The 14285-nt window shown below is 39.4% G+C and overlaps 2 protein-coding genes across 3 annotated transcripts in view; one reads left to right on the top strand and one right to left on the bottom strand.

Moving 5' to 3' along the window:
* Positions 1 to 252: 252 nt before the first annotated feature.
* Positions 253 to 14285, top strand: part of rab21 (RAB21, member RAS oncogene family) — a 27954-nt gene continuing 13921 nt past the window's right edge. Inside the window, exons 1-7 of one of the 2 annotated variants that reach the window (XM_044016642.1) lie at positions 253 to 759; positions 4450 to 4509; positions 4602 to 4709; positions 5884 to 5947; positions 6189 to 6243; positions 6352 to 6440; positions 7008 to 7171. In XM_044016642.1, the coding sequence (XP_043872577.1) occupies positions 613 to 759; positions 4450 to 4509; positions 4602 to 4709; positions 5884 to 5947; positions 6189 to 6243; positions 6352 to 6440; positions 7008 to 7147 (663 nt within the window). In that variant the 5' untranslated portion in view covers positions 253 to 612 and the 3' untranslated portion in view covers positions 7148 to 7171. Of the gene's footprint in view, positions 760 to 4449; positions 4510 to 4601; positions 4710 to 5883; positions 5948 to 6188; positions 6244 to 6351; positions 6441 to 7007; positions 7675 to 14285 lie in introns of those variants that run through there. The other variant, XM_044016641.1, reaches the window with a different exon arrangement.
* Positions 8354 to 13834, bottom strand: LOC122761393 (tetraspanin-8-like). Its single transcript, XM_044016640.1, has 9 exons — positions 13661 to 13834; positions 12215 to 12286; positions 12012 to 12128; positions 10952 to 11026; positions 10751 to 10846; positions 10056 to 10169; positions 9806 to 9844; positions 9618 to 9701; positions 8354 to 9479 (listed from the first exon to the last, which is right to left on the bottom strand). Exons 1-9 carry the CDS (start codon positions 13718 to 13720, stop codon positions 9339 to 9341), a joined length of 798 nt encoding a protein of 265 aa, XP_043872575.1. The 5' UTR covers positions 13721 to 13834; the 3' UTR covers positions 8354 to 9338.

The following is a 14285-nucleotide window of genomic DNA, read 5'->3' as shown; positions in this document are numbered from 1 at the left end:
TGTTATTTTGACTCTGCCCCCCCTTCCCCGGCGCTCTGCTGTCATGTGATGCAACAGAGAGGGCAAAGCAGCAATGACGTCTCACTCTGCTGCCACTTCTGACGACCAACGTCTGGCTTTCTGAGGACGAAAAGAAACAGTGATTCACACTTTAAGCCATGGCGTAGCATACGCACGTTTACTAAAATAACACAAGGGGCATCAGGGAGTGTGATGCGCTTTCTTGGAAACAACCGAGTGATCCATCTTACGGAGCGTAGACGATCTTCGGCGTAGGGGGCTAGCCGGCTAACAGCTAGCTCAGAGAGACGCCATTAGTTGGGTGAAAAGCAGGCGTCGCATCAGCTCGAATGTGCATTTGTGTCACAATTTAGACTCGTTTCTCTCTCGCGTGTTGCTGGATTTTGATTAACGGCGGTTTCTCTAACGCTGTCGACGCGTTTTTAGTTGTTTTTGTTTAAAAAATAAATTCGGAAGCTAATGTGAGCTACGCAGGACGACCAACAGTGGAGGTGTTAGCAATAGCAGCGCGAGCTAGTTGACACCACTTGTTTTTTTTTTGACCAACGGCGATCGGGAGAAAAAAATCTTAAATCAAAAAAAGTTCCAGCCATGGCGGCCGGAGGGGCGGGCGGCAACAGCGGCAGGACCTACTCGTTCAAGGTGGTGCTGCTCGGGGAAGGCTGTGTGGGCAAGACGTCGCTGGTGCTGCGATACTGCGAGAACAAATTCAACGACAAACACATCACAACTCTACAGGTAAGATGGCACGAGATTGACCCGGGCGGGTTATAGCCTCCTCTCACCCGTGCTAAATCGTGACAGTGGAATTAAAGGTGTGTTTAATTTATTATTTATTTGACTGGGAAGCGTTTGCGTCGCTGTCACTTGTGTGTGTGGACGCGTGTTGTGTCACCCGAGCCGCACCGTGAGAGAGGGGCTGCGGCTTGAAACAGGAGCCGCCCGTATTTCCGGGAGGGTTGACTGACGTGAAAATCAAGCGTCCATTCATTGGCGAAGACCTGCTGTGTACCTGCAGAGGAAGTACTCTGACCTCAAAGTACTAATGTCATACTGCGGAAATACACGTGACACGGAGAAAGTAAACACCTGACATTAAATTAAAACACATAAAATCAGAGATAAGGGCGGGATGTTACAGTAACCGACGATACGTTACGCGATATGTGGTCGAGATATCCATAATATTTCAATACAGTCATATCGCTACGGTTAATTAGAAGTTCCTCACAAAGTGGCTAATTAAACAGCATAACAGATCGTCACAGAGTACATTATTCTCCATTACAGCGCTCGCGAGGGCTTTATATCACTTTTCCGTGTCACAATATTGTTTCAATACTGTGTTATATTGCAAAACACTGGGTATTTGGCAAAAATCATTTATTGCGATATATACTTGCACAGCAGCTCCAGTAAATAGTGGTGGGAATCACAGGATAAAACTCACGATACATGGTCCATGATCACAATACCACGATTCAGTGATCATCAATCGTATAGAGATACAGATGAAAAGTTAAAAGTGCAGGATTTATTCGGTTTAGTCACAACACAGAGAAAGGTCAAAGGTCATAAAGTCTACGTATTGAACGTGGATAGCTTTCTCCGACGTTATCCCACTGTAAACTCCCTCTTCTTCAGCCACAGGTAACTTTTCCTTAATTCATTCAAGGACACATGAAGTAGTGATACCCAGCGAGTGAAACTGACTTAATTTGTGAATTAAGATATCGATATTTGCCCTGGCATATTGATAATCATATTTCACAAGGAAGGATTTTTTACCCCCAACTGTTTATTTAGTCGTTTATATCAGGAGTATGTTATACATGTAGCTGCATAGTACAACGGCTAATATCCAATTTTGTTTTTGTCCCAAAAAAATAGCTATTATATGACATTAGACGTTAGTTACCTTTATTTAATGGGCATTTTTCACTATGTTCTTACACATTATGGATCAAACGATTAACTGAATTAATGTAAAACACTATTACTGTGATTATTACTCATTTTGACCAGTTTCTGTGCTCAATGTGGATGGAAAACTTTCCCACAATGTAAACAAACGGACTTTTCACATTCATCATTGTGTCACTGTGGTCACAGCCTTAGTTAGAGCTGATAACATATGTGTGTGTGTGTGTTTGCATATCCCAGTCCAGCACCTCTGTGGTTTATCAGGTTACAAAGCGTCAAAGAGGAGAAAGAAAGCAGGAAGAATGATGCAGCGTTTCCCTCGCAGCAGCCTCGCAGTGGTGGATCAATAATGACTTACAGCACTCTCAGAGAGAGAGCTTGTGTCAGGGCCGCGGTTGCGTAAGCCGTGCTGTCGCAGTCGGACCCCTCGGGCTCTGTGTCGGCCGTGTTGCATCACGGCTGTTGCGTTACTCGCTGCTTGTTGCCGTTGAAGCCCCGGCCCAAAACTTCAGCCTGAAATCGGAGCTGACAAACACTTCCACAGAACTGAAGTTTCCACACACACTGACTGCGTCACAGCTGTTTTTCCCCGCCGGCGTCGTTGTGAACACTCGTGAGCGGAGAAAGCAGGCGTGTAACTAGAGGATGTGTTTAGCTTCGCATGTGAACATACAGGCAGCAGATTTCATACATCTCAAATGAATATTTCTGTAAAGCTGGATATTATATCTGGATATAAAGCTGCACACAGGTTGTTTCTCTGGAATCAAGTTTTCTTTTGAGATGTTTCTGTGCTTCTCAAATAAAATCAATAATATCTACTGTTTATGGTCCATATTAGATGCTCTTAAAACACACTTATTATCACCCTTAATGTCGGATAATACCTGCTTCATTTATATTGGCTTTTTTAATGTTAAATGAAGCACAGTTATGTACAATGAAATTGACTATCAGTGTAGTCAAATTCGGCGATAACACATTAGCCTTAAAATGAAACAAGTGTCATCAAGTGACTTTTTAACACGTCATTTTGACTTTTCCATTAATTTTTTTCTATAATATTTTGTGTATTTCAGAGGTTTATTCAATGCAGCAGCCTTTAAAACACAGGACGCGTCATCACAGACACGTTACGACAATGTCTTAAATCTTCTGGATTCTTTGCTGCGTAGAACAAATCCTTAAATCCTTGAAATGAATTCTTAAGTTATTTGAGAACCTCGTCATTTCAGGGTTTGACAAACACTGATCACATATAATCATTAGCCCTTAAAAAGAAGCGAGAACGAGCAGCGTGACTGTTGTCCACGCTGTCGTGTCAGGGTCACATGATGGTGAACGCTCACTCCCTCTGGCTCCCACACACACACACTCACATGTGGCCGTTCATTTAAAACAGTTTTTCCTACACAGTCGTCATATTTTAATCAGCTTATGTTCGCCGCTTAAGTCCCCGCCTCTGTCTTTGACGGCGTGATCTGAGCGCGAGTCACTGTTTTGTCATGAGACTCGTTTTTACGTCACGTCACACATTTTTCTGCAGTTTCATCAGAGCCTCACAGAATTCTCTGGATTCCTGAGGCTGGAAACTGTTCTTACTGTGAATATTTTAGCGTTTCTTTGATTTTTCAGCTCTTTCCACGTTTGACAAACACTGATGTGACAACATCTTCTTTACTCAATAACAGAACTGTTCATCTGGAGCCTAATCAATAAGTTTTATTGTCAGATAAAGACTTTATTGTCTTTGTTTTATTACGTCAGTGTTTCTGGCTGGCAGATTTAAAGTCCAGCAGCTCATTAATCCTCAGATTTCTCCAGACTCTAGTGAGTAATAGTGTCCACGTCAAAGGTCACATAACTATTATAAAAGCATTCATGTGACTGCGTCTTCAGAGGAATCTCACGTCCACCACACAGAGACGACTTCTGCGCATCGGAAGCAACAAAATTAGTTTTTTTTACCCAGCAACATTTTTTCAGCGCCCTGTTTGTGTTTTATTCAAGTAAACCAAAGAAAACGTCTCTGTGTGACGTTTGAGCTCCAGTTAATAAACTTAAATAAATATTTAGGGCTGCAACTGCCAGTTATTTGCACAGTCGTTGATTTTCTCTATTAAACAAGAACTTGTTTAGTCCATAAAGTGTCAGAAACAGACACCATGGTTCAGTTTTAATGATTTATTTGTGATCAGGAGCAAAGAAAAAGCACATTTAAGAAGCTGAAAATGGCAGAAAACGTCAACTCAAACCAGTGAATTGATTGATGCTCGTCACGTTTGACATTTTCCAGTTTGTTCTATTCGATTTACCGTGGAAAGTTTCCACTTTTTTGAAGATTCCTTGAATTTTTCCAAACCCCTAATTCTTTTAAATTAAATTGGAGATGTTCTTGGACAATTGCCCGGAAATATTCCGACCACGCCGATGGAAACGCGACCTCCTCACAAAGATTGAATCATTTTGTTTTTAACAGTGTTTTTTCCTCCTCTTCCTCTGCAGGCGTCCTTCCTCACAAAGAAGCTCAACATCACAGGGAAGAGGGTGAACCTCGCCATATGGGTGAGAGAGAGAGAATGTTGTTGTTGTTGTTGACGTGACGGTTGTTTCCTGACCCGGTTTGTTTGTGTGTTTGTTTGTGTGTTTGTGAGCAGGACACAGCCGGTCAGGAGCGCTTCCACGCGTTAGGTCCCATCTACTACAGAGACTCCAACGGCGCCGTGCTGGTGTACGACATCACAGACGAAGACTCCTTTCAGAAGGTAAGTGCCACTTTGTTTGTTAGTTTTTACGTCATGTGACGTCAGGAAACAAAAAAACATCCAATTATGAGGTTTAACTGATTTCAAATGAAGGAAAAACAAATATTGTTCATGTTTCAATGTTTGTTTGGTCGTGATCTTATTCTATTCAGAGCTTTTCCAAAAATATTAGACTTTTTTGAGATTATTTCTCATCTGTATGGCTTTAAAAACTCTGTATCCATGAAATATTCTCACATATGTTTGTTATTTTGTCAGAAATAGTTATTTTTCTTCTTAGTTTTTGTTAAAAAAAACATTTTATATGTATGCTAAAAAGAATCCAAACTAAATATAGTAAAATAAATATTCTCACACAAATCTTATTTTATATTATTTAGGATTACTTATGTTTATGAATGCAAAGTCATCATTCCCAACCATTTCTTTATTTTATTTTTTTTTAGAGGATTTTAACAATACATGCAATTATGTTTGTAGGTTTCTTTTATATATTTGACTTTTAAAGGTATTTTTTGTGTATGTGTGGCTTCAAGAACTTTATATCCAGTAAATGTTCTCACATATGTTTAATATTTTCTTTATATTGGCTCAAAAGACATATTTCCAACACAAAACCCATTTTAAAAGTAAATTTATCACAGGATTATTTAATAAGTCAATCCCACACCAAACCCCATAGAGAAAGTCAGTGATTTTAGCTCACAGGAGCTGCTGGTCTACTGCTGCCTCGTGTGGCCACTTTGTGTCACTGAGGTAAATCTGAACGAAGGATTCCGAATGCCGAAATCACAAGATAATACGTGAGAACTCAGTGATGGAGGCAGCAGTGGATCAACTGTGTGCTGTGATGTTAAAATCACTGATTTTCTCTGTGGGGTTTGGTGTGGGAGAGTGAGTGGTTGTATATATGTATGTATATATACATATATACATATATATATACATATATACATATATATATATATATATATATATATATATATATATATATATATATATATATATAAAAACATTTATAACATATATATATATATAAAAACATTTATATATTTTTATAAAAACATAAAAACATTATAAAAACATTATATATATATATATGTGTATATGTATATAAATTTGTTGGATTTAATGGTTTATTTAAGGTAAAGTGTGTTTGTTTGTGTCCCTGCAGGTGAAGAACTGGGTGAAAGAGTTGAGGAAAATGTTGGGGAATGAGATTTGTTTATGTATAGTAGGTGAGTTCTCACCAAAAACACTTGTGTTTGAACATTTGTGACAGTTTTTTTGTTTGTTTTTTTAACTTCGTTACGCTCGTCATGTGTTTGGACGCTGCCACAGTTTCATAATCCTGATAATTTTTGGGTTAATCAAGCAGAGAGTCATGAGGCTGAGAGGCTGATGCATATATTATAATCCCTCCTTTTTCCTCTTCTTTTTTTATACATACAAATAAGACCATGTGTTTTTCCCCCACAGGTAATAAGATTGATTTGGACAAAGACAGACATGTTTCTGTGGAGGAGGCTGAGAGGTAAACACTCGCACTGTCACCACTGACGCCATGCTGAGAACACAGCGACGTTTCCCGCCGTTTGTCTTCATATTTGTGTTTTGTTGTTGTTGTGTTTTTTCCTGGCAGTTACGCTGAGTCGGTGGGAGCCAGACACTACCACACGTCAGCCAAGCTAAATAAAGGCATTGAGGAGCTGTTCCTGGACCTGTGTAAAAGTAAGATCCTTATAATCCACAAACTGTTGTAGAGAAGCAAATGAACCACACCATATTTACAATGAACCTGCTAAAACCACAGCTAATTCATCCATTACTAACACAGTTGACAACCAAAGGGTTAGTTGAGGTTGTGGTCGTATGTAAGAATATGTCTGCTGCTTTATTTTGACATTAAATTTGACTGATTGGAGCAACTTTCTTAACCGCTCGCTCTCCCACACCAAACCCCATAGAGAAAATCAGCGATTTAAGGTCGCGGAAACACAGGAGCTGCTGGTCTACTGCTGCCTCGTGTGGTCACTTTGTGTCACTTATTTAAATCAGAACAAAGGTTTTCAAAAGCTGAAGTGACAAAATAAGACATTTGAACTTAGTGATGGAGGCAGCAGTGGATCAACAACTCCTGTGTGCTGTGATGTTAAAATCGCTGATTTTCTCTATGGGCTTTGGTGTGTGAGAGTGAGTGGTTTATGAAATTCAGTTTCTTGCTGGAAAAGTCTGTCTAACAGTGAGATAAAGCAACAAACCCCTGTTTTGTCGTGTGTGTGTGTGTGTGTGTCTTAGGGATGATGGAAAACGCTCAGGCCGAGGAGAGGTTGAAGGGAAACGGAGCCAGCCAATCAGCTTCAAGTAGGCGGGGTGTACAGATTGTCGATGACGAACCACAGGCCACGCCTGCCGGAGGATGCTGCTCCTCTGGCTAACACACACACTTTAACAAACACACACCCTCTGTTGTCCGATCCTAAAAAAACCTTCTGGTCATCCATCCTTGCCTCTGCTGCTGCTAAGGAGCATGGGAAAATCATATCTAAAATGACATAATTCAGTGCGCTCTTTCAAAATAAAAGTAACTGAAATCCACAGTATGTGCTTTTAGTTTAAGAAAAAAAAAACCCTCCTTGAATCACATTTTTTTTAGCACTTTATTTCCTAAAAAAATCTATGTAAAAAGTCGACAGTATTGAAAAGCAGCGGCTCATGTTCACCAAACATTAAACATAAACTAAAATAAAGTTCAAATTCTCAAAGAGGCTTTTATTTTTCTCACACACACGCAAATACATTAACTCGTGTCAGTTTTCATATTATATTATTTACCTGGAAATATACGCATCGGTTTGTGGTGAAACGGCTCCACCTGCTGGACACAGAGTTAAACTGCTATTGAAGCTCACGCAGAGCGGAGCTGCCCGTGTTTGCTAATAAAGTTTGTCATTTACAAAACTAATCTCTGACAGTAGAACTTTCTTTTTTTTCCTCCTTTAATAAACAAACAAACAAACAAACAAACATGGCTGCTGTTGAAGATGATGTCAGATTTGTAAGTAAACTGCACATTATCCACCCATGGATTATTATGGTCTGTGTCTGGAGTTTAAATCCACCCACATGTGGAGGATAAAGCGGCTGAAGACGGACGGACCGATGGACGCGATTCTCGCAAAAAGACTCCACTGAGGAAGACAGTCGACGGCGTTTCCATGGGTTTGGAACAGCGGAGGAGGACAAGGAGGACAAGGAGGAGGGACAGGTATGTGTGTGTGTGTGTGTGTGTGAGTGAGAGAGAGAATTGCCTTTATAGCCTTTGTTTTCAAATAATGCTACAAATAGATTTGAACTTAGTGTTATTTTAACTTGCCATAAAATTATACTTTACAGTTATTATCATGTAATATTAGATATTGTAATATTGCTTTGCCCAAATGGATGATTGATCATTGGTAGGTCACCGAATCAATAATAGAAGGGTCTTTGTGGCTCAGTGCTGCCGCTTGCTGGCCTGGCCAGCAGAGGGCAGTAGTGTTGTTTTGAGCTATATTCAGGTTTTTTTTAATCATTATTTAACCCACAAATGTGATTAAATGCTAATTAATTTAAATGCACATTAACCACACACACACACACCATGAATTTTTCTGATTTTATTTGTTATGAAACTTAAAATAGAGCTGTATTTGTATTCAGGGGGTTTTAGTGTTCAGTTAGCTCTTTTTAATCATTATTTAACCCACAAATGTGATGAAATGCTAATATGTAATTTAAACGTACATTGACCACACACACACACACACACCATGGGTTTCTTGTCTGATTTTATTTGTTATGAAGTCGTGAGTTCACCAGAGGGAAAAAAAATCAAACTGGACAGAGAAAAGATTAATCGTCCATTTGTCTTCAAACTTTAGACACAAACTTGTCATTTGACCTTTTTAAAGTGACTTTCTTTGTTATTAATAATAACCATACTTTCTTTTTTAAAATTTCCCTCCTTTGTAACCTTGATAGCCACGCCCACAAGCAGAAACACTTCAAAAAAAAAAAAAGATACATTCAACGAGAAAAGGTATAAAAATATACAAACTAAAAAACTGTGTTTTTGTTTCTCTCTTCACTTTAAACTCTGTTCCCGACGCTCGTGGCTAAGTCGTGTTTTTTAACATTTTCTAAACGATAAGAAAATCAGTGGTTTATTCATATTATATAGAAGTAAAATGGCTTTTCTTTTCTTTCCTTTTTCTTCAGTGTGTAACAAAAAGAGGAAAAATCAAAAAAAAATTCTGTTTTTGTCTTACGCCAAAACTTAATGGTGAAAACTGAATTTAATCATCATCAAAAACAAAATTCTTCTTTTGTTTTTCCTGATCTGGATACTGGCGCCGCATTTTTTCGTACAAGAATAACAGCAGAAACTTTTCTTTAAAAAAAAAAACAGAAACAAAAGAGGAAAGAAAGACAAAAATCAAAAATAGTTGCAAACATGTTTTTAAGCAGCATTTCTTTGTCGCTTTGTTAAGGCTGTTCCCCGACAGTCATCCCTCGGAAAGATATGAAAAACCAACAGAAAGGAGCGACCCTGTGCAGAGACGCAGTTTTATTCCTGGGTTTTTTCCTCTAGTAGCCCGGCGGGTTGTGCAGCTCCTGGTATTTGGGCGGAGCCGTGGTGAAGATGGCCGGCACCGTCATGACCAGGGTGTTGCTCCTGGGGAGACGCATCTGGTGGATCATGATGGAGGACAGGGTCATTCCCAGCAGCTGCAGGAAAGAAGGAGGAAAACAGTCCAGTTACGTTTAATTTCTGCATGTCTTCTTAAACGACGCCGTGTGTGTGTGTGTGTGTGTGTGTGTGTGTGTGTGTGTGTGTGTGGCGGAGGAGGAGGAGGAGAAACTCACCGCCAGTATGGCCAGAGAGAAGATGATGCCGATGCCGATGTCGAGGATCAGCAGGAAGTAGTACATCAGCATGGGGAAGCAGGGCTGAAAGACCAGGACGAGGAGGACAGCGTCACGTTTGAGGTCTTTATAATAAACACATGATGTATAGATACACTAGTTTGATGGAAAGTGACAGATTTACTAACCTTGGAGTAGATGTACTTGTTCTTCGTCTGGAACAAATTCTGCAAATCAAAGAAAATGCATTAGAAACTGACATGTGACATGTGTGCGTTTAAAGCTGCGTTAGACGACTGCGGCAGATGTGGTAAAAAGTTACGTTCAAATAGAGCTGTTAGAAAGTTCAGTTAAAATTAAGGGGATAAAATTTGACAAAAAAATATGTGTTTTACTGTTGTTTTGTTTGTTAGTTAGTTTGTGTTATGGGATGCTCACCATGTAGGAGATGGCCTCACACTCTCCCTCCTCCTGCTCCTTTTGATTGCACACACACGAGGCAGGGATTTCATCCTCCCAGTCTTTGTAGCTAAACAGACCACAGCAGTGCATCTGTAAACAACAACAACAACAACAACAACAACAACATTAACAAACAGCCAGGCCAGTGATTAACGATCAGTGGTTCGAACACTTTTTAACTAAAAAATTATAAAACACTGTGTGTGTGTGTGTGTGTGTGTGTGTGTGTGTGTGTGTGTGTGTGTGGCTTGTGGGAAAGTTTCACTGTGATTCAAAACAGGAAATAAAAGGGCAGCGTCTGAAAGTAGGACAGGTAGGTGTATGTGTGTGTGTGTGTGAGACACCTTGTGTACTCTGTGGTTTCACCTCTCTGTTAAAGCACAGAGAGGTGAAACCAGAGAGGTTTAACGTCTCCTCAGACTCATTTGCATGTCCTCATAGCAACGCGCCTGTGGCACGGCGAGCCAATCAGACGCGAGGGACGCACCTGAGCCGCTCTCTGGGGCATTGCAGCCGTGGAAACGAGTCTGGTGACAATCCTTGTGACGGCACAGAGCCACGGTCACATGACAGGATTTGGTTTTATCATTTCAGTAGATCATGAGAACAAGTTTATTCAATTGTTTGTCTTCCTGGACATTTGTGTACATAAAACCTTGTCTGTGTCTTACGTGAGTCTGCAGAGTGTCCGCCATGTCCTTCACATCCTCCGTGGCCTTGTCCAGGGGCACCATGCTGCGAAACCTGTCCTCCAGGACACGCTCCACCTGCACACACGCACACACGTTTTTTTAACTAGGGAAAACGGGAAACGTCGGGAACTAAACTGCTCATTTTATTTTTGAAACAATCTCATATTTGCTTATAGAAACCTGAGGTCGTGCGACGGCCGCTGGGATTCCGAGTCTCAGCATTGCCAGACTGCCAATCACCATACACACCAGGAACTATACGCACAAAAAATCCACAGTTACACAATGTTGCACAAAATTTCACAGTAAAACGTGATTTCATTCATACAAATCTACATAGAGAAGTTTCCAGGACACAAAATATGGCGAAACAACTCAAACATTTACCGTCAGTGTTTACTTTCACTTCCACGACGTGAAACTGACTATAAAAACTAACATTTGACACTTTTTCAACAATATATTAACACAAACTTAGGTTTTATTGTCCATCCCCCCGACAGTGATTGACATTCTATCATTTTCATGTGAAAACCTGAAATCTTAACTCCAAACAAAAATTGAAAAAATAGATTAGTAAACGGGTGAAATATTGCGATATTTTGCGATTTTTCTTTTAGCATGTAATTTTTTGTTGACAAAAATATCAATTGCCGTTTCAGTCCACTAGTTCTCACTAGAGCTGTTGAGTTTATTGTAATGTATGTTTTTGCAAATACTTGCGACAATATCGTAATCATAATATATCATGACTAAAATATTGTGATAATATTGTAACGTGGCTTAAATATTGTGATAATATCACATTGTGATAATATAATGTGACTTAAAATATTGTGATCATTTTGTATTGTGACTTCAATATTGTAAATATACGAGATAATATCGTATCAATAATTAAATATCGTGATAATATCGCATGGTGATAATATATCATGACTTAAATATTATGATAATTTCGTATTGTGACTTAAATATCGTGATATATCGCTAGTTATAGCTGTTATGGGACGATGTGTAAATGTTTATGTCAAAACTATTCGGGAGAAAATTGCGATTTACAATATTATTGTGATAAAAAAAAAAAAAAACATTAACCTTAACCAGACACGATGTTTACATGTGGAAAAACAACAATCTCAAATGTAAATGTTATACCAGGGCATCTTTTCTTACCCTGATTTTTCACAACAAAGACTTTTAGGTTGTGCTCATGTGTCACATGACCATGTTTACTCACCACGATCAGAGCCGCTTTGCTCTCCCTGTGAGCTCCGTACGCTCCCACGCCTGCGATCACCAGGGTCACGATGCCCACGCCGTAGAGGATGGCGAGGCCAGTGACGCGACCTTCCATCTGGAGGAGAAAGAAGACGAGATAAATGTACGTATTTTTTTAAATGTTTTCTTCTTAAACAGTTGAAGTTTGTTTATTTCTCGTACCTCTTCCCCTCCATGAAGGCCGGTGAGGACCTGAGACAGAATGGTAAGCAGGATGATGACTCCGCCCACGACCTGAAACAGATTGCAGTCATTGGTTAAAATCAAAACTATGGCAAAAACAAGGGCCCAAAAAAAAACAAAAAAAGGTGTGACCTAAACAATTTCTTAGTTATTTTTGTAAAAATGTTAATTATTCACACGTCTAATTCACTTTGTCCCCGACAACGCTTAAGTAAGAATTTGGCCTTAAATACTATAATAACAATATCGTATTGTGATTTAAATATCGTAATAATATCGTACCGTGATGATATAGCGTCGTGATTTATCACTACTGTGGTATTTATGTCTTAGTGAAAGAAAATTTGAATTGTTCAGGTTTTTGCAAATTTAATGAATGAAAATGTTGATTTAATTAATTCATTTTTGAAGGCTGCAGGACGTGAAAGTTTATTATTTGTAAAAAAAAAAAGGCATTTTGGTATCTTTTTTTTTTTTAGTTAAATCCGTGCGGTGCACCTGTAGAACTAAAATGGAGTTTAAAAAGAGGAAAAGAAAAAAAGGAAAATCATGGTCAGCCATGATACTTGATAATCATCACACTGGTCTGATTTCATCAGAACAAATGTGATCATTGGGGACAACATTACATTGTGTGTGTTTTTTCACACACACAGTGTACCGGCCTTAACCACTTAGCCACTCCCCCCAACTTCAGTGGAAAAGTACAAAACAAAAACCTGCTGCTTGTTTTTTTTGTTTTTTTTTATTGAATTGTGGTTTTCTTTATGTTTTCCAACGGAAGTGAAACCAGCAGAGGATAAAGAAAAACGAATCTTAATCTACATCTTAAAACAACAATAATCTGTCAGTTTAGTAAAAGGTTTATTTTAACATGTATTTATCTATTCATTCATTTAACAGGGTTTTTTTTTAACATTTATCACAAAATATCAAATAGTCATTTACAACATGTTCTTCAAATGGCAAAGCTAGTAATGACATTTTAATTTGTAAGTTAATTGTTTTAACGATTGTTTCTTTAGTTTATAATACTTTATTAATCATATCTTCACTTAAAACTTTTTATTTACAAAAAGAGCAGTGGCGTTTTTAATGACTGATTACGTATTTCACGCATGACGCACTTTTTTAACACGGGACTTTCACACCAACAATTAAAAAAACAAAAAAATAATAATTTATAACTTTTTTTCTCACTAAATAACAATAACACTTTAACGAAACTACAATACTTGTGTTGAGTTTTACTTTTAACACGATTATAGCTTAACAATCAGCAAAAAACACAACGCTGAGTCATCGCTCATTCGTGAATACGAAAAAGTAAGTTGTTTTTCGACTCGGTGTCCCGGACACTACGCACTTTAGATTGGTGGAGTCACCGCAGCCGCCATTGTGACTGGAAACGCTCATTTCACTCACCGCGAAGAAGATGTTGAAGATGGTGAAGACGCGTTTGAGGCAGGTGTTGACCTGAGCCATGTTGACAGGTAGCGACAACAAACAAATTTAATTTAAAAAAAAAAAAAGTAAAGTTTCTCAGTGGCTTTGTTTTGGGTTAGTGGTCCGACTGCTGCGGCGAAAGTGAGCCGAGGGAAGGTGGAGTGGGGTGGTTTTACTCGGCGGTGCGGGGGGGCGGTGTTACCACAACTGATTAAACACAGAAAGGCGGTGGTGGAGGGAGGTCATTTCGGGGAAGGTGCGGCCTTTCACTCTCGCAGGCCACTCCCACCTATAAACCCCCACTGTTGATGTCTAGCAGCCGAAGCCACGCCTCCCACCACCCTCCATGATCTCGACCCAAATTTGGTAGCACTTCCGTGTGTGCGTCGAGCTGCTTTGACCTTGTTCCGGGAACGACACTGGAACAATTACACCGTTGTCTTGCGTTAGAGGGGCGGGGCGGGGATATGTCCCGACACGAGCCTGTGCTGTGAAAGGAAACACGGGTCAGAGAGGAAAAGTCGATTTCGGTGAAGTGTACTTTTTCAGGAGTAAATGTAAGGAAAATACACTCCAAAATATAATCATTTATCTCAACTCAAGT

This window comes from Solea senegalensis, unplaced genomic scaffold, assembly GCF_019176455.1.
Source record: "Solea senegalensis isolate Sse05_10M unplaced genomic scaffold, IFAPA_SoseM_1 scf7180000014705, whole genome shotgun sequence".
Taxonomy (NCBI): domain Eukaryota; kingdom Metazoa; phylum Chordata; class Actinopteri; order Pleuronectiformes; family Soleidae; genus Solea; species Solea senegalensis.
The sequence above is the reverse complement of the archived record's forward strand: the minus strand, read 5'-3'. Positions and strand labels throughout refer to the sequence as shown.

Bases quoted from the DNA above. Each gene is read 5' to 3' on its own strand.
- LOC122761393 (XM_044016640.1), bottom strand. From the start codon at position 13,720: ATGGCTCAGGTCAACACCTGCCTCAAACGCGTCTTCACCATCTTCAAC. The intron at 9,702-9,805 runs GTTAGTAAATCT...CTGGTCTTTCAG, and splicing joins ACAAGTACATCTACTCCAAG to CCCTGCTTCCCCATGCTGAT. The intron at 9,480-9,617 runs GTGAGTTTCTCC...TCTTTCCTGCAG, and splicing joins TCTCTCTGGCCATACTGGCG to CTGCTGGGAATGACCCTGTC.